Here is a 24,209-nt window from a genome sequence, read left to right as displayed (position 1 = left end):
CTCTCTCCACTTTTCTCTCAATTTTTCAGATCTGGGGGTTGTTACCGGACTTCTCACCGGTGACAACCCACCGGTGACAACCCACCGGTGACAACCCCCAGCACGTGTTTCTCTTCGTTTATCTTATTTCTCATGGACACTAAGTTAGTTCTTCTCTTAGATTTTAGGAGACGCATATGTAGCTTTAGTATTTTGTCTGCCATCTTTATGATGGTCTCTAATCTTAGTATCTTGAAGCTTCAAGATTAACATCTTTCAAGGAAAATATTTGATTTAGCCTATCCGAAATTTAAATATTTTATCCGTTATTTTTCTCTTAACGAAGAGAGCAAGTTCTAAATGGATTTGCCATACCCATTACTGTTCTGCGGATTATTGAGCTCTGTCTCAAGTTTGCTCTTTCCAGCCCATGGCATTTCAACAAGCCAACATGGAGTCTAGTATTCACGATGAGTTTCAGCAAATCTATGGCATTCATCTTATTTTATTGTTGATATTTGTTTCCTGGGTTTCTTTTGATTATGAACTGTGTAACGGGTGGGTTTGTAGTGCAGTGACTTTTTTCCTTTATAACCCATGTTATATGAATAGAATCATTCAGTTAAAGAAAAAATGTATAGACTACATATCAAATCATTTCAGAATTTCTTTTTCATGAAATTCAAACTCACACTGATATGTTTAGATGTCAAGATTTAAAATCTTGATTTTGGATTTGTGACAAAAGAAAGATATATAGATGGGAAAGGTATTACCTGGGGAAAAAAAAAAAAAAAAGAAGCTTATGTTAATAAGAGCATAATATAATAGCTAGAGAGATCAAAAGAATTTATTTATTGTAGGATATCTACTGTAGTTTAAAAGCATTTAACTTTAATTTTCATTATGTATATATATTTAAACAAATCTTCTTTTCTTTTTTAAGTAAGCATGAAATACAGTTGAGCAAATCAGAAACTCAAAACCCAAAACAGCAACAAATGCCTCCAAAGAACATTCATCTGCAATGCTCAATCCCTTCTCTCTTTCTCACATTCATTAGCATTTCCCTTTTCTTCTCCCTTTTGTGGTTACTCCTCTCTAGCCCGAAGAACCTATCTTTTCCAGATCCCCAGAACAACCGTCAACCCTCTAAAGATTCCATCAAAGTGTACTTAGCAGACCTCCCTAGATCTTTCAACTATGGCCTCCTTGATCAATACTGGTCCACTTCTAAACCCGATACCCGAATTAGCTCCGACCCAGATCACCATCCCCAAAGGGGACCCGTCCATTTGCAGAAAACCTCCAAATTGCCTCCTTACCCTGAGAGTCCGTTGATCAAGCAGTATAGTGCAGAGTATTGGATCATGGGTGATCTTATGACCCCAGAGAATCTAAGATCCCAATCTTTTGCTAAAAGGGTTTTTGATTTTAATCAAGCTGATGTTGTTTTTGTGCCATTTTTCGCTACTTTGAGTGCCGAGATGGAACTTGCAAGAGGGGAAGGTACTTTTAGGAAAAAAGAAGGAAATGAAGATTATAAACGACAGAAAGAGGTCATTGAGTTTGTGAAAAGTTCTGATGCTTGGAAACGCTCAGGTGGTAAAGATCATGTCTTTGTTCTTACAGGTAGTGTTTTTTTTAACTTTTTACACATTGGGTTTGATTTAGTTTGATTGGATCTTTGATGGTTAGGGAGTTCGAAGAGATCATTTGTTTTGGTTTTAGTTGATGTAATATGATAATTGATGTTGGTTTAAGGTTGCAATTCCTTTAAAGTTATTACTTTTTTAAGATCTAATGTAATGAATGAGGGTGTGTGATCAGTAGTATATTTCTTGTCTGTGGTATATACCCTTACAGGTACTTGGTTTTATATTTAATATCAGGTCTTTATTTTGTAGTGTGACTGGAAGGTTCTTTGGTTTGAGCTGCTAAAAGAATTAATTTTACAGGCTCGTTGCTATATTTCAAAGTGATTTTGGTGTTTTATAATTTTCTCTTGGCTCTTCTTTGTGCTTTAACATTTTTGCGTTTGATTTGACTCAATATATAAACCATTAGGATTTAGCAAACAGAGCTTGTTCTCCATTTTCACATGAAAAAGGGTGGGTCCTTGGGTATCAAATGTTTTTCTGCATAAATTTCGCCTCATTTTTTGCTTGATGATATTCACAACCTTTTTTCCCCAGGCGTGGTATTTGTCTGTGCTGTATGCACTGATGCTTTTGTTTCCTATTGATGATGCAACAAAAGAAAAAGATATGTTCTGTATAGTTTAGTAGCTTATGATTTAGTCTCTGAATTGTCAGGTTATGTTAAAACTTGAAGCATTCTTTGGCAGACCCCGTAGCAATGTGGCATGTAAGAGCTGAGATAGCACCGGCTGTTCTCCTGGTGGTAGATTTTGGTGGGTGGTATAGGCTCGACTCAAAATCATCTGATGGTAACTCATCAAATATGATACGACATACACAAGTTTCTTTGCTGAAAGATGTAATTGTTCCATACACACATCTGCTTCCTCAATTGCCCTTGTCAGAGAACAAGAAACGCCAGACACTTCTTTATTTTAAAGGGGCCAAATATCGGCATCGGGTCAGTATCTATTGCCTAACCCATTTGTTTAGGCATCTGATATAAGACAACGTTTTCTCACGTATATTTCCATTAGCTATGCTTAAGATTACATGTTCTGTTTTGAGAATTAGCTTAGTTCAAAAAGGGCATATTAGAGTTCATATCTTCGTAGCTTGTTTGCTGCTGCTATTGTTATTACTGCTTATTTGACACTCTAACTTCAATGTGGAGAACATCCTGTTCAATGTAACATTTGCTTAGAAACTTCTTTCTCTTTACACTCTCTTCTGTCTAATTAGGGATAATCATCTTCTATGAATGGTGTTACAGAGTGACATTGAGTGCTTTGTTCTGAGCTCAAAGAAAACCTTATGGGCGACTTTCATTTCAGTTTTTCTCTGAATCACTAGGTTTAGATTTACTTTGGGATCCTTAGTCATTTCAAAATAGCTGCAATTTTTTATTATTTCTTTCCATCAAATATTAGACTAACTATTGGTTCCTCTTACCTGTCTGATGCTCTTTTTCATTTTTTCTTTTGTACCAAAAAGTATGGCTAATTCTTTCAAACTTCTATTCTTATGTAAATGGCTTTCAATTTACTTCATTCTGTAGGTGATATATTATTTTCTTTTTGTCAACAGGGAGGTATGGTTCGTGAAAAATTGTGGGACTTGTTGGTTAATGAGCCTGGGGTTATCATGGAAGAAGGCTTCCCCAATGCCACTGGAAGAGAGCAGTCAATTAAAGGAATGAGAACATCAGAGTTCTGTTTGCACCCAGCTGGTGACACCCCCACTTCTTGCCGACTTTTTGATGCCATCCAAAGTCTCTGTATCCCAATTATTGTCAGTGACAACATCGAGCTCCCATTCGAAGGGATAGTGGATTACTTGGAGTTCTCAGTTTTCATGGCAGTTGATGATGCCCTAAAACCAAATTGGCTTGTGGATCATCTTAAAAGCATTTCTAAAAAGCAAAGGGATGAATTTCGTCAGAAAATGGCTGAAGTTCAGTCAATTTTCGAGTATGACAATGGTTATGCTGGCGGCATTGGACCAGTTCCTCCAAATGGTGCAGTCAATCACATATGGAAAAAGGTCCATCAAAAGTTGCCCATTATTAAGGAAGCCATAGTTCGAGAGAAGAGGAAACCAGCAGGTGTATCAATTCCTTTGCGGTGCCACTGTACCTGAAACAATTACACATTTTTTTCATCTTTTGAGACAATTTGTTGTTTTATAAGGCCAATCAATCTCATATCGTCTGAATGTGTTATTTTATGCATGTCTTTTGTTCTCTTTCATAATCCAGCAATGTCGAAGGATTATCAAACATATGCACCCTCTCCTTTTTTACTTTCATTCTCTCTGACTTTTAAATTAAATTGTTTAATCAAGTATTAATTCTGGCAATTTTGCATCTAGTTCTCAATGGTTATAGCAAACAAGAGTAAAATTCAGATTCCATATTAGGAAATCAGTATCCGGGTTTCTAAACAATCTTGTAAATATGGCACAGTTGGATTCACTGAACTAAAGGAAATAACTCAAAGGTGTAAGCATTATCTATGCGTTTGTATGCCAGGAAAACAAAAGTTCAGCATCTATCTCTTAGCAGCAAGAAGGGGTACCCAATTCCTCTTCTCTTGGAAGGAAACAACACGAACAGAACACTGATCACGAACCCAATTGCGAGAGGAACAATGTTGATCACTTTCCTAGACATTGTTGGATAGTAACATTTCACAACGTCAGAATGCGACCCAGCAAAAGCAAGAAATGCAATCATGGAAAGTGAGGCATGGAAGAGATCAGCCCACCTCAGCCTATAATCTGATGGCACACTCGGTCTCTTCCTGCCTCCGTTGAAGGTCCATATCCCTCTGAATGTTGCCATCCCATATGACAACCTACCGGTCGATGTTCGAAAGCTATCTGTGAATGTAAAAAAGATACAGGAGGCCGCCAGAAGACCCCAGAAAACACCCATCAGCCAGCGGTTCAAAGGACCACATTCGCCATCATTGGTCAGCAGAGGAGCGAAAATGGTGAAAGCAAGGATCGTAGCAGTTGGCAAGAGAACATTGAGCCTAGCAGTGCCGCTTAGGATTGCATTGATTAGATACAGGTAATGAGACTCATCAGGGTAATCATCTCTAGGATAATAATAATCTTCGCTACCCTCACAACTTTGAATGAGATCTTGCCTGTTTGAACTGTCCATCTTCAGAGAGTAGTTTGCTGAAGAATTTGAATGGTTGGGGTAAATAAAAAGGCATGGATTTAAGAGCAAGCTTATGCGCGTGTAAAAAGATGGATTCTTTGTTGAATTAAGGAGCAACTTCAGGCGAGCGATTCTTTACCTTGTGCCTGGATCTTGCTATCTTCAATTCTGTCCCACTTAAATTCCCAAGAAATGTCTATTCAGCCTATTGGCCAAAATTCTACTCTTTTCCTGGCATAAACCCAAGTTCTTAAGGACAATTCAAAGAGAAGCTTATTGCAGAAAGTGTTCAAATAATTACAACAGGAAAGAGACTCCTACTATACACAACATATTTGATCAGCTTAAAACAGCTAATCCTTTTAGTGTGCAATGACACCGTAAACAATAGCTGCATCTTTTCATTGATTTGAAATAGCCAGACCGTGGCTCTCTACACTTTTTTCAATGGACTTTACAAAATTCACAAGCATTTTCTTGGCTGGTCAAAGGCAGACCTATACGTACAAAACTATCCCCAAAAATTTGCTTAAAACCGCTACATAATGGGGTTTACTATATAACACTGACACAGCTCTATTTACAGTATTTTGAACTGGCTAAGTGATTGAAACGCTAATATATGACATATAAAAGGGATAAAAAAATCATGAGCCATACAAATACACTAGTGTAACAACCCCTTTACCCTCCTTGCTTTGGGGACTTTGATTGAGAAGAAGCATCATTTCTAATGCCACAAAGTTCACAGGGGTCAGAGGATCTCTGAGAGCACCAATTATCTGGGACACTCAAGAAGTGTGCAGCCATGAACTTTCTGAACCTCTTCTTGTACTCCTTTGGAGAGATTACAGTTGGCAGCACATTCTTAGGAACAACAAGGGAAGACTTGACCCATGTTTCCAGTTGCTTGTCCCAGGTATACTGCCTGAGATAATCAATAATCCCACATACAAGTTCTCGTCGTTGGGTATCTACCCCAACAAGTAGAGAATAATCCATTACATTGATCGACTGCAAAAGACAATGAACAAGTTAATCAGCTAAAAAACAAAAGGAGAAACATAATTACTGATAATCAGCGCAACAAAGACTGCCAAATTGTGAACGATCCCAAAGGGGAACAAAGAAGAGGTAAGAAGTTAAGGATGTACAGAGATCAAAGCAAGACAGAATGAAAAGTAGAAGTAATAAATGTGAGAAAGGAAGGGTGACAAAAGGGAGAAGAGGGACAAAAAAACAATACTGCTCTAAAGAAACAGTGTTCAGAATTCTCTGTTATCCAGTAAATTTTAAATAATAAGCTCAGGATTCATATAATATAAGGGAATTTTGTTTTGTTGGTTTAATGCATTTACAGAAGAATTAAGGTGACTCACATTAAGGAATGTTGTATCATTCCAAACAGCACGTTCCAGCAGACGCTTTGCTTTATTATTCACGTACAATGGAGAGGAATTCATGTCGTTTACGAAATTTTGATCTAATAGAACATCTCCCGAACCATCAGCAGCTGAATTGTATCGAGCATGCAGAGCACCTTTAAGATCATACTGTCGAGTAATGTTTCGACCAAAGGAAAGATTCTCCATGACCATCAGGTCATGCCTCACTTCTTTCCCACTTTTTGTTTGTCTAATGACAACCTATATAGTGAACAACTTTCAGAAGAATAAAGCTATAGGCTATAAAGCTGTAAGCTATCAAAGTTTTTAAGTACCATGACAAACCTGATAGATTCCAAGAACTTTCGCAAGACAAGTTTGGTTCCCCAACTCAAATGACTCATTCATGTACTTAAAATAATGAGGAGCAAACTTAACAAATGACTCAAACTCAGTCTTCTTGATTTCCTTTATAATGAACCTGTCATCCAGTGTTTTAGCAAAAACACATTTGCTCTTTCCACCTTTAGCATCCCAGTTCCTGCAACGACTTAAAGATGCAATATAATGCACCTCGGATGGACAGCACCGACTCCGAAGATCACGGAACTGGTTCTCATATAAGGAAATTACAGAGTATTTGCCCTTTCCAAGTGATTTTGCAACCCCAAAAGAGACTTCAGAGCTCTCATTCTCAGGAGAAGCCAGAGATTCCAACAAACTTATACCATCAAAGCTGGAGAAGTGTGAATCTTCAGGAGATATGCTCAACGTAGAGTGCAACGAATCTGAATCAGAAGAACCATTTGAAGACCAATGTGAGGAAATTCTAGTGGGAACTCGAGTCAACAAATGTAAACCTTCAGTTGATTTAGCAGACATGCCACCCTTTTTCGGACCATCATCATCGAAAACCGGTATATCTTTCAGAACTGCCAGAGCACAGGCAATTATACTAGAGAGTTCACCATCATAATCCCTCACAATACAATTATCAGTTCCAAGCGGAATGTGTATCCTTTGTCCTTCCTCACTTATAAGTTGGTAGGCTGCAGGTATGTGTTCTTGCATATAGTTATTGATTGACTGAAATTTGGACATGAAACCTCTTTCAAGATCCTCCAGGTATATCTGACGGATTTCTGACAATGGCATCCAGAACCATCCAGTTGAGTATTCTAAACTAGACACTACTGAACGCAGAGATGTACCCTTTCTAGAAGCCTCTGAATCAATAACAGAATCACTGTTCCCAATAAATGGGCCAATTGGAATGGTCCTTTCAACATCCAAATCCCCAAGCAAAAAATTGTCTGCTTCAGAATTACTATTCATGTTTGACCTCTCAATATTTTCACCCAAAGGAGATGAGTGATCCAGATGATCTTGTACTCTAGACTCTTGCACAGGACCATTAACTGGAATTTCTTTTACTGATAATTCGTTTGCTTCAAGAGAATTACTAAACTTCAAATTGCTGCTGTTGTTTCCAGAAACAATTTCATTCCCTCGAGTCCGTCCATCGGTGGTGCCGCTCATCTTTGATTTTAATTGGTCATGCACTGGCTTCTCAATAGCACCAGTGGCAACCAAAGAAGGATCAGGTAAGAGCAGTGAATGCAGCCGCCTCTCCCAAATGCTTGATTCAAGAAGCAGCTCCCACAATAATCGGTTTAAGCTAAGAAACTTGAAATCTGCCTTGTCTGCATTTCCATTCTTAGTAACAGCATCAATGATGGTTACCTGATTCATTACCCCCACAGTGCAAACAAGCAAATAAACAAAACTACCTTAGCATTGAATATACATGAAATAAATTCTGAAAGATCTGACATTGAAACAACAAATATAAAAGTCACATCCAATGTGTAACAAAACAATTCTGAGCAAACTGTCACTTTATTTAGTGATTGAATAAAGGTTTCCTCAGGTTTACATATCTCTTGAGTGAACTGAAAACAGATTCCCTACAGTTCATTCCCACAGTTTTCAAGAAACTGAACCAAGTTTTACCAGTAATAATCAGGAACTCTTAAGATGCACACCAAGAAAAGACAACTTAAGATCTCTTTGTCACTCTCATTTTACAAAACCTCACAGAGATAAATGAAACAAACAAGTACTGGAAGAGAACTAACCTCAAACTCAGAACTTTCATGCTTCAACATTTCTTCAATGTCAGAGAATTCTTTTAACGACCCTCCAAGGTTCAGAGTAGATCCTTCATATTTCAATCTTAACTTCTTTAAAATGTCTGCAATCCCACTGAAGAGTGATCTCCCTTTTGAATACACCTTTAGAAAAATGAAAGGAAGTATCAATTTCACTTCAATACAATTTCATACTCGACAGCAAAGGAAGATTACTTCTGACTGGAAGAAGATAATATCTTTTAACACGGGGTGAAAAAACAAATAAGCAACATCAGAAATGTAAGAAGCATGTATATATATACAAAATACATACATCTTCAAATTCTCGCTTGAGCCCATCATATCTAATTGAATGGTTAAACTCCAGCATCTGGGGCGGTAGAGAAACAGTGTAAGTCATAACTGGAGAGTATTTGAACATTGCCACCATAGGGCCTAATCTGCAACATGAGTTAGCACCATGAATAAGGACGCAGGTCGAGGGTATCATTTCATAAAATCAATACACCACACCTATATGGAGAAAAAAAGAAAGCAGCATCAAGTGGAGGAATGTTGCCTGACCAACCTGTTTACCAGGAAAGCGGCATAAGCCAGCAAAGGATTAAGGTCAGAGCATAAGCGAGCCCCTTATATCTAGCTTTAGCATACATCAGAAGATGAATGGACATTCAAAGCATTGAGTCAAGTACCTAATTCACTTAGATTCATTCCTTCTGTTTTACTTGTATCTTAAAAATATCAATTTGATCAAAATTGTTGTTCTGTTTTGTTGCATTCATATGTTTACCCTAAAACCATTTCAGATGGTTAAATTTTCTTTCTTATTTTTTCAAGAAAATTAAAACCTAAATTGCTTTAAAGTATATTTTTGTTTTTCGGGTACACTGCCATAGGTTTGTCCTAGAATTTTGAGACCTACATACTTATGCTAATGGTAATTTGTGTTTTATTCCAAATTACTAAAGTTGAAATTTTATCAAAATTGTTTATGTGCATATCTGTATCTTTATACACTTCTAACCCATAGTCAGATTAATACTTGACTATAAAGTTATTCTATTTTGGTTAGTAGAACTTAATATTTCTTTAAACTAAAATGACAAGCAAAATACATACGAATAACAGAAAAATTGATGACATTGATTCATACCCAAAGAAGTAGAGAAAATCCCTCTCCAGATAATGGCCACAGCTGGACAATCTACCAAATGAAGAGTGGCAGGAAAAGCTCAGCTCCAAGAATTTTCCAAAAGACAATCTACGCGCAGCACTGGAAATCACAACTCTTTTTGTACATTTTCGGACTCTATTCTCATATTTACATTTACCACAGCAACTCCACATCCAAAGTTTTCCTTCTGCTTCTCCAGGCAAAATCTTTGGAAGCCGTTTAACTTGTATTGTAAGCTGCTTATTATGATGTGCATAATAGTAAAAGTGAGCTTCTGGCAATTCACTGCACGTGGTGCACTGGCGTCTCTGCAAAATAAAGAAGTCTGAATGAATGAAAACCTCAAAAATGAAAACTACATCTGGAAACCAACCAAGAAAATGAATACATCCCAATAATATAACTGAAGTTTACTTCTGTTAGTGAAGTCAAAGCTTGTACATATTTCCAAAAAGATGACAACATTAACCTTCAATGTCACAAGATAGTAACAACTTATATCCCAAAACTGCATGTATGTTAATAAGGCCGTGACAGTATGACCCTAAAACATCTTTTGCACAATCTAAAACCACAAACCAAATAATAACTAAATAAATAGAGATGTGAAAAACCTGATTGAGCAAATTATCTCGAAGAAATGTTCCAAGAGGAATATCAAAATTCCTGTAGAACATGATATGAGAAAAATGGCTTTGCTCACATATAGTCCCTCTTAAGGCATTCCGGCTGGACACCAAAACCAAAATGCTCTGAGAATCCAACACTGCATTGACATCATTTTTACTCTGAACTTGATCTTCATTGACAACATCTTTTTCACTGCCAACAGGTACAAAATCAGACCTCAAAGAATGATGTTTCCCATCATCTAGTGGTTTTTCTTCATCAAAACTATCTTTGGAGTCGACATCACAATGATCAGAGGCTTCCTTGGTTTCCAAAACTGGAACTGCTTCTGCGATTTGGCGATTGCCTTCCTTCCCATTAAAGCCAAAGTAATCAGCCAAGGACTGATATTGAGCAGAAGAAGCAAGAGAAAAATTATCCCCTATAACTTTCTTTAGAGAGGCTGAGAGAGATGAAAACCCAGAGAAAATGACAGGATCATATGGCACATAAGACAAGGAATTACCATCTGATCCCATGTCTAAATTGTGGGAACCTTCTTCACTAAATTCATTAGAAATGGGAATAAGAACAGTAGGTGGGCCAGTTTCAGGACCAGACTCCTCAACAGAAGGAACAATAGAATCAGCAGTTCCTAAAACAGAAGAGGGATAATCTATTGGTAAAGTGTTAACTACTCCAGGTAATAGAACATTTGCTAACATTGCTTCCCAATCAAAAAGAAATAAAGTCTCAAGAATCAGATTATAGGCCATGATAACTGCAATCTGCACCACGCACTTCACCCTCTTCAATTCATCACTATGACTTCCTTTTAACAATATCTGCAAGGTTAAGGGTAATAGCTAATTAAAACTGTGCATTAAGAAAAGATGGACTAACACAAAAAGGGTTACAATTTTAGACACTAGTCATATACATGTAAATATCAAACAAAAATCAAAGACCATAAGGATTAAGAATAACAGTTCTCATTATGTTCTAAGGACCAAGACTTCCTTTTTTGCTGTGATATTAAACTATTGGCAAAAGTATGAGGTAATGACTATCTTTTTTTTTTTTTTTTGAGAGAGAGAGAGAGTAGCGCCTGTTTCCAGACCAAGGTATTGTCCAGTTGTACAGCCCTACAAAAAAATTCTAAGATTCAGGCCTAAGGCCTAACACAAAACAGAAGGAGACTAGAGAAGCCCTTTATACTGCATTGACAAGATGACACATTCCAATAATAAAGCTAACATATATACATTCACATACCCATTCAAAATGATACAAGACAAGATTTCAATTGGCTAAAAAGATTTACAAACAGCATATGCATGTTTTTTTTTGGTGATGCATTATGCATGTATGCAAAGTAATGTCTAAAGAAAGAGCTTGAGTGCATCAGTGTGAACTCTGCCATAAGCTTGACAAGGAAGAAAAGTCAAAAATAGATGCACATAAAGAAAATGAAGAAAGAAACAATTGTTTCCAAACTCACCGTGCAACCCAGACGTGTTGGACAGCCCTCAATGAACATCAATGTCTTACTTGGCTTTTTTCCCCCATCACCTAACCCAGCATGTTCCTCCATAAATTTTTCAATATGAAAGTAGTCACATTGCTTTAACTTTTGACCCACCAAAGCATCTGATGATAAAATTTGTGAACCTGTACAGCGAGCAACCCTTTCTAGGCGATGGAGCTTCATATCATAGACCAGCGTCATCCCTTTTGCAAGGATAGATTCTTGGACATCACGAGCAACAGATTTTTCTACCAAAACCACATTTGGATGACACATTTCTATCCTGTCCATAAGTGACTTCAGATTATCCTTTTCCTGTTTGAGAAAATGATCAGAATTAGTACCACAATACGTCCATGATAAGAAGACTTTATTTCAATCAACTTACAAGTTCCATTGATTTAAATGATGATAATCCGCTAGAAGACTGGCCAAGAACACCCCGGATCAGCAACAACCTAGGGTTCTTGTAATTAGTTGGCATGTGTTTGTGTGCAGCATGCTTTTTGAAGACTAAGCCCTTGACTACTTGACTGCAGAAATTATAAAGACAAAATATAAGAGAAAAATAAACAGGTTGAGAAAATAGGAAAAGCAATAGAAGCACTAGCCCATATCTTGCATCTACTGATAGGTATGTGAAAAGGTATTCAGATTCATGTTAAGGCTGTGTATCCAAGCTGAGCTAAATCCCACACAGCTCAGCGTGTACAGCTTTCAGTAAAAGCATAAATTGCAACTAAAGGGTGAAAATATTACAGAATCATGCAACAAATTTCCAAACTGAAAATAACTCAAAAAAAAAAATCTGAAATGAAGAGTAATATTAAAACTATCATTTTGTAGTCAAAAGAAAAAGGAAGAAGAAGAAGAAGAAGAAGACAGCCTCACTTTCATCAATAAGCTGAATTCAACTTGACAGGGTGGAAGAGCATACATTTCATTAAATAAGACTAATTGTGGGAATATAAAGCACCAAAATTCATTATAGGAAAATAGAGAACTAAAAGAACAAAAACTAATGCTTTAGTGTGAAAAGAGATATCACCTGTCCTTACGAGAACCTGTGGCAATGCATTTCACTTTTACATAACCATCTGGATCCATTCTTTTCCCATCAATTGCATCAGGCTTCAAATACGAAGCAGCTTCCCATGATAAAGAACTAACTATATCTACCCAACTTTCACAATCTTTTCCCATAGAAGCCACACCTGCAGTTGTAAGAAGTTGACTCACAATGGTCTTAAATTTCCCATTTGCAACTTCCTCAATTGCCTTTTGTTTTTCTTCTTTGAACCTGTAGCTCCCACTACCTTCGTCTCTGCAGCAACTAAAAGAACTCGGTTTTCCCCACATTGTGCCATCCCCACATTCATCGTCATCATCATCATTAAAAGCCACGCTACCCTCCCACTCATCCTCCGAATCTGCTTCAGGAGGCTCCCAAACTTGAGCGTTCATATCATCATCAATGGAATGAGAAATATCATTACCTTCATTTATGAATTCAACAGGATGTTGTGAGAAATTATCTTTTGTTTCTTGTCCATTAATAGCTGCCATAATTTCAATGTCTCTCACAATATCATTGCCTTGATGGCTTTCCTTCAAGTTGTTTTCTGTCACTTTATACAATTTGTGCACTGCATTTACAGGAGCTTCGCTTGCTTTATGTAGATGGCCATTCGGCCTACAACTGACATCTTCAAGAGCTTTGTCTACTGCGCCTTCCTCTTGACTCCCCCTAGACAATGAATAAAGCAACTTTAATTAGCACCAAAACGACACAAGGCAAGAATCTACCAACACTGCAATCAATGGCGTAATACATACCGGTCATAGTAATTTACATCAACTGAAAGTTCACCTGAAACAGCAGACAATCAAATAAAGCATGAGAAACTGACCACATAATATATTAAATAAAATATCAAATGAATAACAAGTGGCAGAAACTAACTGCAGCTTGAAACAGATCTATCATTGCTGGACAATGAAGTCGTTGGACTGATAATTGGTGATGTAGGATTCCAACTGTTCTGCTTTATATATCCTTGTTCCTGCTTCTCCTGACAAAATCTACAAGGCAAACCATGACCTTCACCATTTGATTTCAAAGAATTTTCATTCTCTAGTTTCCTCTTTTCATTCTCTGATTTTGGCAGTTGGGCACCACAACAGTGACACATGCTACACATCCAAATCAGAAAACAGCAAATCAACTAGCTTTTAGGATGATGTTGAACCTTGATCACCTGTTTGGTTCAGGTACAAATGTCAAATTTTTGACAAATGTGTAAGCTAGTATTGATCAAAGAAAAGATGCTCTTTAAGGGAAATAGTTCGAAGCAAAATCTAAAATAACAAACAGATAAATGTTGTTTCTCCATTCTCAATTCAATCATATTAAGAAGAAACAAAAAACATTACCAAAAATTGTCATTTCATCACCAGCCATTTCATGTGAAATGTTCATATGTGAGATATTTTTAAGAGTTGCGATTAAAAGAAAAATATCACGAGGAGAAGGGAACTTGTAGAGTGAAATAGTATAATTTGTGGTTGTTTCTGCCCATTTGATGTGTAACATGGCTCCAAAAATAAAGCCAGCAATAATCAATGACTTCTTTTCTAACTAAAACAGAATCAAGTGTCAAAGACAGCCCAAGATAACAATCTATCAAATTTCAAGTTTATGAGAAAGCTTCTCATATATAACAAACTATAAGAGGTTTGAGAGAAAGAAAAAAAAAAAACAGATGACCAAACTCCAATGATAAGTCCAGTCTCATATCAAACAGATAACATTAACCTAGAAAGTTCTTGATATTTTTTAATTTGTTTATCAAGTAATAAATTGGAAAGTTCCAGTGAGGGGTTTTAGATTCTCCAACACAATCCCTCCTAATGCCTAGGATTGACAAACTAAAAATTTGAGAGGGAGGAACACATAGAGAATCGTAATGGACCAATATCAAATAGAACAAAAAGCCCAGAAAGATAGTTCTGTATACACTTTCATGAGGCCAAAATCTTGAGCACCCATTGCAAAAATGATGATTAATACCTCTTGATACCAAATTAAACAAATCCAAGAATTCAAGAAACAGAGAGAACAATACCGAAATCTTGAGTATTGAATCTTGAAATCTTGAATCAAGAACAAAAAGAAAAGTACAAAGAAATTTGAACACCAAAAAGAAAGAATATTTAAATAACTAACCCACAAAATGTTTATCTAAGCTCACCAAATCAATCTTGAAACCCAAAAATGGCAACTAGATAAACTCTTGACTACTGTTATCCATCATTACAGAACCGAGATTTCACACACAAGTTACTATCTTTATTTAAATGATAAACAAGTCAAAACAAAGAAAAGACTACCCAAATAAAGAAATCAAGAATTAATTTAAAGAAAGTAAAGAATATGACTTACTGTGAAAGCAATCCAAAGCAACAAACATATGATTTTTAATTTTCTTTCGTTTTCTTTTCCTGTGCTATGAAAATTCATGAAAGTTTACAATCTTTGATAAGCAAAACCACAGCATTGGAAACCCAAAAACTAGTTCTTTAGTCACGTAAATTCAAAACGAAAAATTTCAGTGCCTATGAGAATAAAGTAAAGAATTTTGAAGTCCAGAAAACAGTCACAAAAGAGGGAAGAATGGAAAAATAAGAAGAAAACAGCGGACAAGAAAGTTTTAAACTGGGGCCCACACTACATACTGTCAAAACATGATTTAAAAATTCAAATTCTTTTTTAATTCTAAAATTTAAAAAGATGAAAATAAAAATTGGGTCTTTTTAGATTTTTTCAACAGCATCCTTGAAGGATAGATTTATAGCTTTATACTGTCTGGAGTTTACTGTTTTAAGGATTTGGCAGTTATGCCCTTAAGCTTTTCTTTATATATATATATATATATATATATATATAAATATGAAGTGAATTTCTTTTGTAAATTTTCATTCTTGTCTTGATTCATCTGAATAAAAATCAGATTTAACCAGATGATACGTACCTTGGATGTATAATAATTAATATAAATATCCCTGCATGCACCAAGAACAGCTTTTTTATTTTCATAAATTTAGGAATAATTGAAGGCATTAATTAGGGGAGCACACATAAAGCCAGGTGGATCTTTTTGGTTCCCCAGATATTTGGCAAAAACTTTGAACCAATGGCAAAAAAAAGAAAAAAAAAACAAGTGAAAAATATTTCTTAAATAAGAAAATCAGACAGGGCAGATGATAGTATTAAGTGGAACACCGAAGAGCACTGATAATGTTAATGATAAAAATGAATACTATAATGTTAGAGGAATTTGAGCAGATAAATTAAGTCATCCTTGATCTTGTTGGTCCTCCTCTTTCTTTTTCTTTTTTGCCTTTTAAATGGTCTCCTTTATGTCATTTTTAAAAAAAATATTATTTATATTTATTTTATTACATTATTTATAAATTAAATTAATTGTATAAATTTAAGACAATATTTATTAGTTGTTATATTTGTATGAATCAGTTTATTTATTATTATTAGCTATTTTTGTTTAAAGTAAATTAATAAAAAATATATTATATATTTAATTACAAAAAACAAGATAAAGTATAATTTCAAATGCAGAAATAAAGTAAAATCTTAACAGAGCTTCATCACTGTCAATACTAAGAGAGAAGGATAAATTTTTTTAAATGATTTGCAAAGAACCACTTCAGCACCCTTCAAACTACAATTCACTATTTAACTAAATTTGTCAAGCAAGATTTAAAGAAGAAAAATAATTCAATAACGTATAAATAACACGGTAAAAAGATATTTTCTAATTTAATTTAGGTTTCAGATTCAAACTTGGGATATACAATTGCATTAAAACTTTTAAAATAATATTTTATCACTTGTAAAAGACTTATCCGGCACACTCTAAATTAATATACATATTAAAAAAACACACACAAAAAAATCCCACTATTATCTCAGGAAAATACCTCAAACATATTTATTTATCTTCCGAAAAGGGACTATTAATCTCTCTCAAAACAAAAAAATTAAACCATAAGGAGATGTATTTAATAATTAATTAATATAAATATCAACGTCTATAGATAATTTATACTTACTTAATTTTGAAATTACAAATTACTATATAAAATTTTTTGAGTCCCAAAATAAACTTATTTTTACTTAAATCTAAATAATTGTAGATAGATTGACAAATCTGTTAATATTTGAATTATCTTGCAAATATTAAAAAGTTTATTAAGTGTATTTTAGTAAAACAAATAGTTAAAAATAGTTGTATTAATTGAAAAAAACTAGATTTTTTAAATTTTGTGCAAATTGAAAATAATCTATCAAAATTTGACAGATTGAGTAAAAATTGGTGATTATTAATATCTCATTTTTTCAGTGAACTCAGTGTTTCCTCAAAACACATCTTCAAAAACTTTCTACCATTCAATTATGTTTCAAAGTTAGAAATGTTATTTAAATGATAACCTTATTTGTATTAAATATAATATAAATTTAAGCAAATGCTTCTTAACTCACATAATTTTATATTTTAACAATATCTAAAAACATGTTTTAAAAGAAAATTGCAAAAGCTTAAATAATTGTGCCAATCAAATTAAAATTAATAAAAAAATATAAGCACAGATGAATAAAAAAAAATTATATAACAAAACATAGATATATTAAAAGTTAATGATAATAACTTTGAAAAATATTTTGGTCCTTTTTTATTAATTCAAATCCTTTTACAAAAAAAATGCTGACATAATTTATTTATTTATTTATTTATTTTAATTTTATAAGTGGAATTCTTATATCCAGTTTAAAGATAGTGTCAGTTTACTAGTAGATTAGGACATATTTTTTTTATTTAAATTTGCTGGAAAAAAAGTTTAATTTGTCAACTAAAATACTTGTTAATGACTCTATGGTTGCATTTATTGTCAAGAAATTTGTTTTCTTTGATTTTGATCTCCGACTCTATTACATATACCTTTCATTATTAGATGGAAAAAACAAAATTGAATTGCCCAATTGACCTGAGAAAGACATTATATTATTTTGATGTGCCAAGAGAAAATATATATATATATATTATCAATTAAATGATCCTCAGGAACTTGAAATTTTGAATACATAATTACTATACAAAAGAAAAAAAAAAAAAACATTGTTAGCAAATCTCCTATTCTCACTCCATTGTTCACCTTCATCTTCAACTTCTGCAAGTAGTTTTACTCCTTATTTAAAATGGAATTGGGAGAAAGGAATGGTAAGGTCGAATGGGATTGCATTTTTTACATAAAATTCTTTTTTTTTTTTTTTTTGAGTTTTGGAAAATAGAGATAATTTTTTTATTATCTTTTTAATAGATATGATTATTACTTGTTAGTTATTATTATCATAGGAATAGAAAACTTTTTAAGTGGGCTACTATAGATTCTATTGTATATGTTTATAGGTTTAGATATTCACCGACTCGTCTAAATATGTATTAAAGTTTTCAAATTTAGATAAATTTTTCACTTTGAGTCTGTCTAAGCTTGAACTAGAAAAATTCAATTACTTTTTGAACGGATTTGAAAATGTTATTACTTTAAGACTCACCCTATAATTATATTCTAATTTAAAAATTATAAGACCTGATTAAGTATGACCAGTTCAATCTAAAATTTAAACAAGTCTGGTCCCACAATTTTTATTTAATATTTACTTTAAAAAAAAATTAATTTACAAAATATTAAAAAAATCTCAAACTCGAAATATCTAACTTTTAAGAAAAAAATTCTTATCAGTTCATCTAACCCTTAACTGATAAAATATACATAAATAATGTTTGTTCTGAAAGTAAATTTAATAAAATAAGTTTGTAAGAAGTCTAGAAGAAAGTTAATTAAAAATTTGAAAATCTGTCTTTTAATATCGATAGTGGTAAAAGTAGCTTCGGAAGATGACAGGTTGAATATTGGCAAGTTTTGTTCGGACTGAGTGATATTTGACTTTTGCCAAATTTTTGGAGCCTTCTACCGATAAAAGATGGTCGAAAATCACAGAGAGTTGGTTATGGGGCATTTCTGAGATTTTCTTTTATGTTTCAAAATTTCTTTTCACTCCTTTTCATTTTCCGGATTTGACAATTTACCCCAAACATGATTCTAATTTATAGTTTTAAAGTTGGTTAAATATAATGTACTGCATCTTAGAGCACTGTAGCTTCACCATTAATATAAAGCCATCTGTACAATGAATTTCTGAAATCATTCAGTGCCATATGTAGGTATCTGAATGGTCGAGCGGCTGCGATTGTAAGAGAGCAAATTTTGTTTGGACATAACAATGATTGGAGTTATGCACGATCTGTCATCCACGTGGCAATAACAAGGCAGTGCTACTTTTAATTACTAAATTACCCTTGTTCCGTGGAGTGATGGGCATGTTTTGCGGAGATGACTTGGAAGGATATGATTGGGTGAGAAGTATAGATCATTGATATTGAGTACGTGTATTAAACGTAAAGCAATACTACATTCTGAATTGTAATTTTCACTTAAGACTTTAATATTTTTAAAGAATCTCCCTTATCTTAAGAAATTAATAAAATAATAGCTGTATTCACTTTTTCTTAAACTGATATTTTAATAAAATTAGAAAATATAATTTAAATTTAAATTTAAATTTAAATTAGTGTTTATATTATAATATTAAAATTTTAAATTGTGAAAACCCAACTCACAACTATTCAAATGTTGAATGCATCACCCAAAAGAATAATTGTACCCTACCCTAACTAAAACTTCAAGAATTTCCAAGGTTCTAAAAATACTTTGCAAGTGATATTTGGGGTTCAAACGTAGAGAAAAGAGGGTAAGTTTCTAATATCATTGCGCGGCTTGTCAAATCAAAGACCCACCAAATGTCTAAAAACTTGACTATTTCTTGATTTTTCCATGAACTTTTCTTCTTCTGTTTCTTTTGTTTTGATATGTTTAAGTTAGTATCTATAAATACATGAATTGAAATACAGTAAAGCGGTAAAAATAGCGATAAAAATATCTCAAGGTCGACTTATCAGAAATTTATAATAAATTTATTATAAAAGCTAATAATTAAATAAATAATACTAAAAACTAATTATAAACAGTCTAAATCAAAATTTTGAGAAAATAAAATTCATAAGATAAAGTAATCAAATAGTAAATGTAAAAATGTAAATATTTATGATTTACGAAAACTATATGATAAAATAGTATTTAATCTCACAAACTACTTAGTATTACTCATGTTAAAAGGGTAAATATAAAATAATAACTAAAAAGTGATGTTTCTTTTTTTTTTTAATTACTCAAGCTAACGGAATAACTAAAATTTCTTAGATCAATATAGGATGAAGCAAATATGATTTTTTAATGTAATAATCTAAAGATTTTCATAACAATTATAATCATTGAATTGATACGATGGTCAAACAACAATCATGATTGAAATTAATAAAATATGTTAATAAATAAATCATTCATTAATATAAAAATAAAAAAAATCATGATAAATTGAAAGGCTTAATTAAATATTTAAAGAAAACTAATATTTCATCTATAATTCTATGATCATGATGATTAAATATTTAAGCATAAAATAACAAAAAAGTAAAATTCTCTCATGTTCCATAATTTCTTTAAAAAATGAAGATGATTAATCATCACTTTTTAGTTTAAAGGCTTTTTTAATCTTCAAAGAGTAAATAATAACTAATTTTTCTAAAGTACCTGTAAAGAACAGTAGAGAAAGATGGCAGAGATATGAATTGTTGACAAATATAGATGAGAAGTAATTCTTATAGATCTGCAAAATATATATATATATATATATATATATATATATAGATTATGATGGATCTCTCTAGATAAGTATATACAAATATTTTTATCTTTACCGATCATATTATCCTATAATAATAATTAAATAGAAATGGCTAAAATATTTCTTATGTAAATAGTGAAAATTCGGCTAGCACAGTAAATAAATAAATTCACGTGTTTTGGTCTTGACTCTTGACAATAAAACATTTTATTAATTCCTTTTCTGTATTTTTGCTCATTTAATTTCTTTTTTGACTAATATTATCTGAAATTGGACAAGTAGACTTAATATATATATATAAAAGATAGTATTAACTATGTATAATTTGGATCCATTATTAATAGAAAAAATCTTTTTGGTTTAATCAGTGAAATTGTATTTGTTTTCGTCTATCCCAAGGCCAAACTCCATATATACACATTCCCTATCAAGAATTGTTTAATCGGTGATTAAGGTTTGCATCCCATATTATTGATTAAAATCCCATTCATCAAATGATATAAATAAATATTTGCATTATTAATGTTAAGTATAGTTTTAGCATAAATTATCATCATTTGATTAAATCCTAAAATAAGTTCTTATACAATTTGAGAAAGAGACAAATAATATCATCCAAAATCGATTAAAAAAAAAAAGCCGATTAAAAAATTCTCCCGCTTATATTTTTACTTATAAATTATAAATTTATTCACTCAATTTACCAGTTTTTATATAGAACGAATAAAAAAAATAACTATCTCTATTATTCTGGCAACAACATAATTTTAATATTCCAACAAAATAATAATAATAATAATAATCGAGAAAAATAATATCATTTTAAAGATTTTAGGAAAAATAACTTTATATAAATTTCCCAGTTGTTATAAACTTGTTAAGGTGTTAAATAGGTAATAATTTTGCATTGGATCCGATACTTTGATTAAATAGCTAGCTGTATATATTACCAAATTCAAATTTCCCTCCATTTTGATGCAAAACGACAAGGATTTCTTAATAAAACTTCAGTATGGCATTTATCCAAAATTTGGGGCATAAAATTTATTTAAATTTCAAATTTATGAAATTATGGTCCACATGATAATAATTATATAGTATATATATATAACTGTCATCTGCTAATCATGTCGATTAAGACGTTGTCTGCAACAGTTGGCTCCAAAACAAATTTTATAAACTATTTTATTTTCTTCTTAATTTCGTTTTTTTACCAAATCTCACCCTTAATTATTTTAATTAGTAAAACAATTTATAAATTAAGGGTGGGTTGGAACCTTAATTAGTGTATAAATACGTTTTGGGCTTTGATTAATTCAGCTCTCCTGTTTTTACTGGAAATATAAATTTTATCAACCAATATTATTCAGCTTTTTGTACATTCCTCTCTCTCTCTCTCTCTCTCTCTATAGTAAGAACCAAAAGATTTGGGAAATATATTACCAAAAAGAAAAAAGAAGTTAAGGCTAGTGTATGTGTATATATATATTAAAAGTAGTGATTTCTTATATAACAATAACATCTATATAGTTATAGAAAATATCAGTCTCAATTTGAGTCAGTTATAAATATAAACGGATTCTATATTATAATAAATAATAAATTTTTTAAATTTTATTTAAAAAAAATATTAATCTATTTAATTATATTCATATATATATATTTTTAAAATGTATGTTATGCTATGTTTTATTTTACATATTACTATTTTATTTTATCATCTTATTTGTATAATATGGCAAGATATTAACATATTTTATTTTAATTGCTATAATCTTATCAACAAAATTAAATACTAAATTAAAAAATATTTTTAATATTTAAATCTCTATTAAGTTATAATTTCCTAATAATCACAAATTTTATTGCTTACATTGAAATAATACAATTTACATTGTATTTTGTTCAACTCTATGAAATTTATAAAATTTATTTACAAATCTAAAGTTTATGTGTTCTGAATAAAGTAAAAAATTAATTTTAAATTCTATATAATTAAATTTGTATCGAATTGGTTATAGCTAAAATAAATTCTAACAAAATAATTAAAATTTCTAAATGAATTATACCTTAATAAATTAATAAACTTTATAACACTAAAATATCTTTTTCAACTTATTATTACTATTTTATTTTATCTCTTATATCTTTTTATCAAATGAAATGAATTCTCTAACTAAATATAACATTAATGTAATTTTTTATTTGTATTAAATAAGACATGATCATGCGATATGTGGGATTTTTATACTCAGTCATACTATTTAATATCGAGAAATTATTGAGAAATTATTTAATTATTTATTAAGAATCATTCTTATGATTTTATTTGTATTTTCTTAATAAATATTTTTCACATTATAATAAAATTGCAATAATAATAATAATTATTATATATATATATATAATAAACTCTTAATAATATTAGTGAAAGATGGATGAAAAAACTTAAGATTCAATTTTTTTTAGTTCTAATTTCAGCTGATTTTGATATATTAATACAATTAAGTTATATAGCAACTTCAAAATATGACTCTGACATCAATGCCTAATTTTAATTGCTCCTCTATTATACCCTATAGTTTTATTGCCAAGGGGTTTCACATTTACCATGTCTGATTTTTCTAACACTTATTTCCAAAATAGTATGATCTAATTGAAAAAGTCAGCACATAAATTAACTAACTCCTAATTTAAAATAAAGAGAGCTCATATATGAAATTAATAAGCAAATCATAAATTAAATACCTACAAGGAGAAGAGTCCAAAATATGAAATTAAGAGCTTTGCTTTTAGAAAAATATAAACTCTCCAACAACCACATTTAAGCCCTCTTTTTCTCCTTATGAAATAAAAGCATGATCTAATCAAAGAGATAATACAACCATATATATACAGCAGCCAACTTTTAAGTATCTAATTTAGGCTAAAAACCTTGACTTGAATTCTTATTTTAACAAAATAAATTATTTCAATGGTGGTGGCCCCATTTTTAGGATATTTTATGACTTTTAGCAAATTGCCCAATTACCAAATGGAACTTCCACCTTCAAATGGAGGATAAATTAGTTTATGTTCAATTTGATTTTCCCTTAATTTTGTTATAAGAGTATTTATAATTTTTTTTCTCATTTTTCCCTTAATTACATAATTTATTCTTAACAAAGGCATAATTTCATTAATTAGATCCAAGAATAAGTAAATTAGTTATTTATTCGTGAGTTGAACCACTATTGTTATTACGTCGATTATACTATAAAATATATATACAAAATTAAATAATAGTATGGACAAAGACATGCATATTTGAGACCGTTGATTGAATTAGTGGTTAAACGGAAAAAATAATAAATTTTTTAATAGTAATTATCTTAAATTTTATTCCTGATATGTCATATATATATATATATTCTTTTTACAGTGCGTTAAAATTCAAATGGCTGCTCATTAGTGGATGACATTTTAGTATTCTTTTGTCATAAAATTCAAGATACAAGGAAAGAGAAGGTAGTGTGCTTTGTACCTACCTAATCCAAGAATGGTGGCAACAAGACCTTTGAATGAAATAACATTGAAAGAGCTTGATGGGCTGGGTCCTAAAACCATTTTGCTTGCAAATTTGGATTGGCTAAATAGAAATGAAGAAGGACCCATTAACTTAAGTTGCAATACTGTATACTAACAGCAGACT

General features: G+C 31.9%; 3 protein-coding genes across 4 annotated transcripts; 1 reads left to right on the top strand and 2 right to left on the bottom strand.

Annotated features, from left to right (window-relative positions):
* Positions 1-5: 5 nt before the first annotated feature.
* Positions 6-3,849, top strand: LOC8273032 (probable arabinosyltransferase ARAD1). The gene is made up of 3 exons (XM_002533271.4): positions 6-1,611; positions 2,327-2,580; positions 3,207-3,849. Exons 1-3 carry the CDS (start codon positions 981-983, stop codon positions 3,756-3,758), a joined length of 1,437 nt encoding a protein of 478 aa, XP_002533317.2. The 5' UTR covers positions 6-980; the 3' UTR covers positions 3,759-3,849.
* Positions 3,850-3,968: 119 nt separating this feature from the next.
* On the bottom strand, positions 3,969-5,019 carry LOC8273033 (protein DMP3). Its single transcript, XM_025159812.2, has 2 exons — positions 4,385-5,019; positions 3,969-4,282 (listed from the first exon to the last, which is right to left on the bottom strand). The coding sequence occupies exons 1-2, from the start codon at positions 4,786-4,788 to the stop codon at positions 4,162-4,164; spliced, it is 525 nt and encodes a 174-aa protein (XP_025015580.1). The 5' UTR covers positions 4,789-5,019; the 3' UTR covers positions 3,969-4,161.
* Positions 5,020-5,169: 150 nt separating this feature from the next.
* Positions 5,170-15,301, bottom strand: LOC8273034 (putative 1-phosphatidylinositol-3-phosphate 5-kinase FAB1D). 2 transcript variants are annotated; one of them, XM_048371036.1, is made up of 13 exons: positions 15,080-15,301; positions 13,601-13,895; positions 13,474-13,507; positions 12,686-13,384; positions 12,026-12,170; positions 11,611-11,952; positions 10,115-10,954; positions 9,480-9,808; positions 8,640-8,766; positions 8,312-8,467; positions 6,519-7,916; positions 6,168-6,434; positions 5,170-5,802 (listed from the first exon to the last, which is right to left on the bottom strand). In XM_048371036.1, the coding sequence occupies exons 2-13, from the start codon at positions 13,836-13,838 to the stop codon at positions 5,473-5,475; spliced, it is 4,905 nt and encodes a 1,634-aa protein (XP_048226993.1). In that variant the 5' UTR covers positions 13,839-13,895; positions 15,080-15,301; the 3' UTR covers positions 5,170-5,472. The 2 variants fall into 2 exon arrangements, with proteins under 2 accessions (XP_048226993.1, XP_048226994.1); XM_048371037.1 differs by lacking the exon at positions 15,080-15,301 and adding an exon at positions 14,889-14,913.
* Positions 15,302-24,209: the final 8,908 nt, after the last annotated feature.

This window comes from Ricinus communis, chromosome 2 (genome assembly GCF_019578655.1).
Source record: "Ricinus communis isolate WT05 ecotype wild-type chromosome 2, ASM1957865v1, whole genome shotgun sequence".
Lineage (NCBI taxonomy): Eukaryota > Viridiplantae > Streptophyta > Magnoliopsida > Malpighiales > Euphorbiaceae > Ricinus > Ricinus communis.
Note: the sequence above shows the minus strand (reverse complement) of the source record. Positions and strands in the feature narration are given on the sequence as shown.

What these genes read in the sequence shown, in the direction of transcription:
- LOC8273032 (XM_002533271.4), top strand. Translation starts at nt 981, where the DNA reads ATGCCTCCAAAGAACATTCATCTGCAATGCTCAATCCCTTCTCTCTTT. An exon ending in TCATGTCTTTGTTCTTACAG is followed by an intron (nt 1,612 to 2,326) that starts GTAGTGTTTTTT and finishes ATTCTTTGGCAG; the next exon opens with ACCCCGTAGCAATGTGGCAT. An exon ending in GGGCCAAATATCGGCATCGG is followed by an intron (nt 2,581 to 3,206) that starts GTCAGTATCTAT and finishes TTTTGTCAACAG; the next exon opens with GGAGGTATGGTTCGTGAAAA.
- LOC8273033 (XM_025159812.2), bottom strand. Translation starts at nt 4,788, where the DNA reads ATGGACAGTTCAAACAGGCAAGATCTCATTCAAAGTTGTGAGGGTAGC. An exon ending in CCATCAGATTATAGGCTGAG is followed by an intron (nt 4,283 to 4,384) that starts GTGGGCTGATCT and finishes AACAATGTCTAG; the next exon opens with GAAAGTGATCAACATTGTTC.
- LOC8273034 (XM_048371036.1), bottom strand. Translation starts at nt 13,838, where the DNA reads ATGTGTAGCATGTGTCACTGTTGTGGTGCCCAACTGCCAAAATCAGAG. An exon ending in TAGATCTGTTTCAAGCTGCA is followed by an intron (nt 13,508 to 13,600) that starts GTTAGTTTCTGC and finishes CTGCTGTTTCAG; the next exon opens with GTGAACTTTCAGTTGATGTA. An exon ending in AAGTTCTTGGAATCTATCAG is followed by an intron (nt 6,435 to 6,518) that starts GTTTGTCATGGT and finishes TTCACTATATAG; the next exon opens with GTTGTCATTAGACAAACAAA.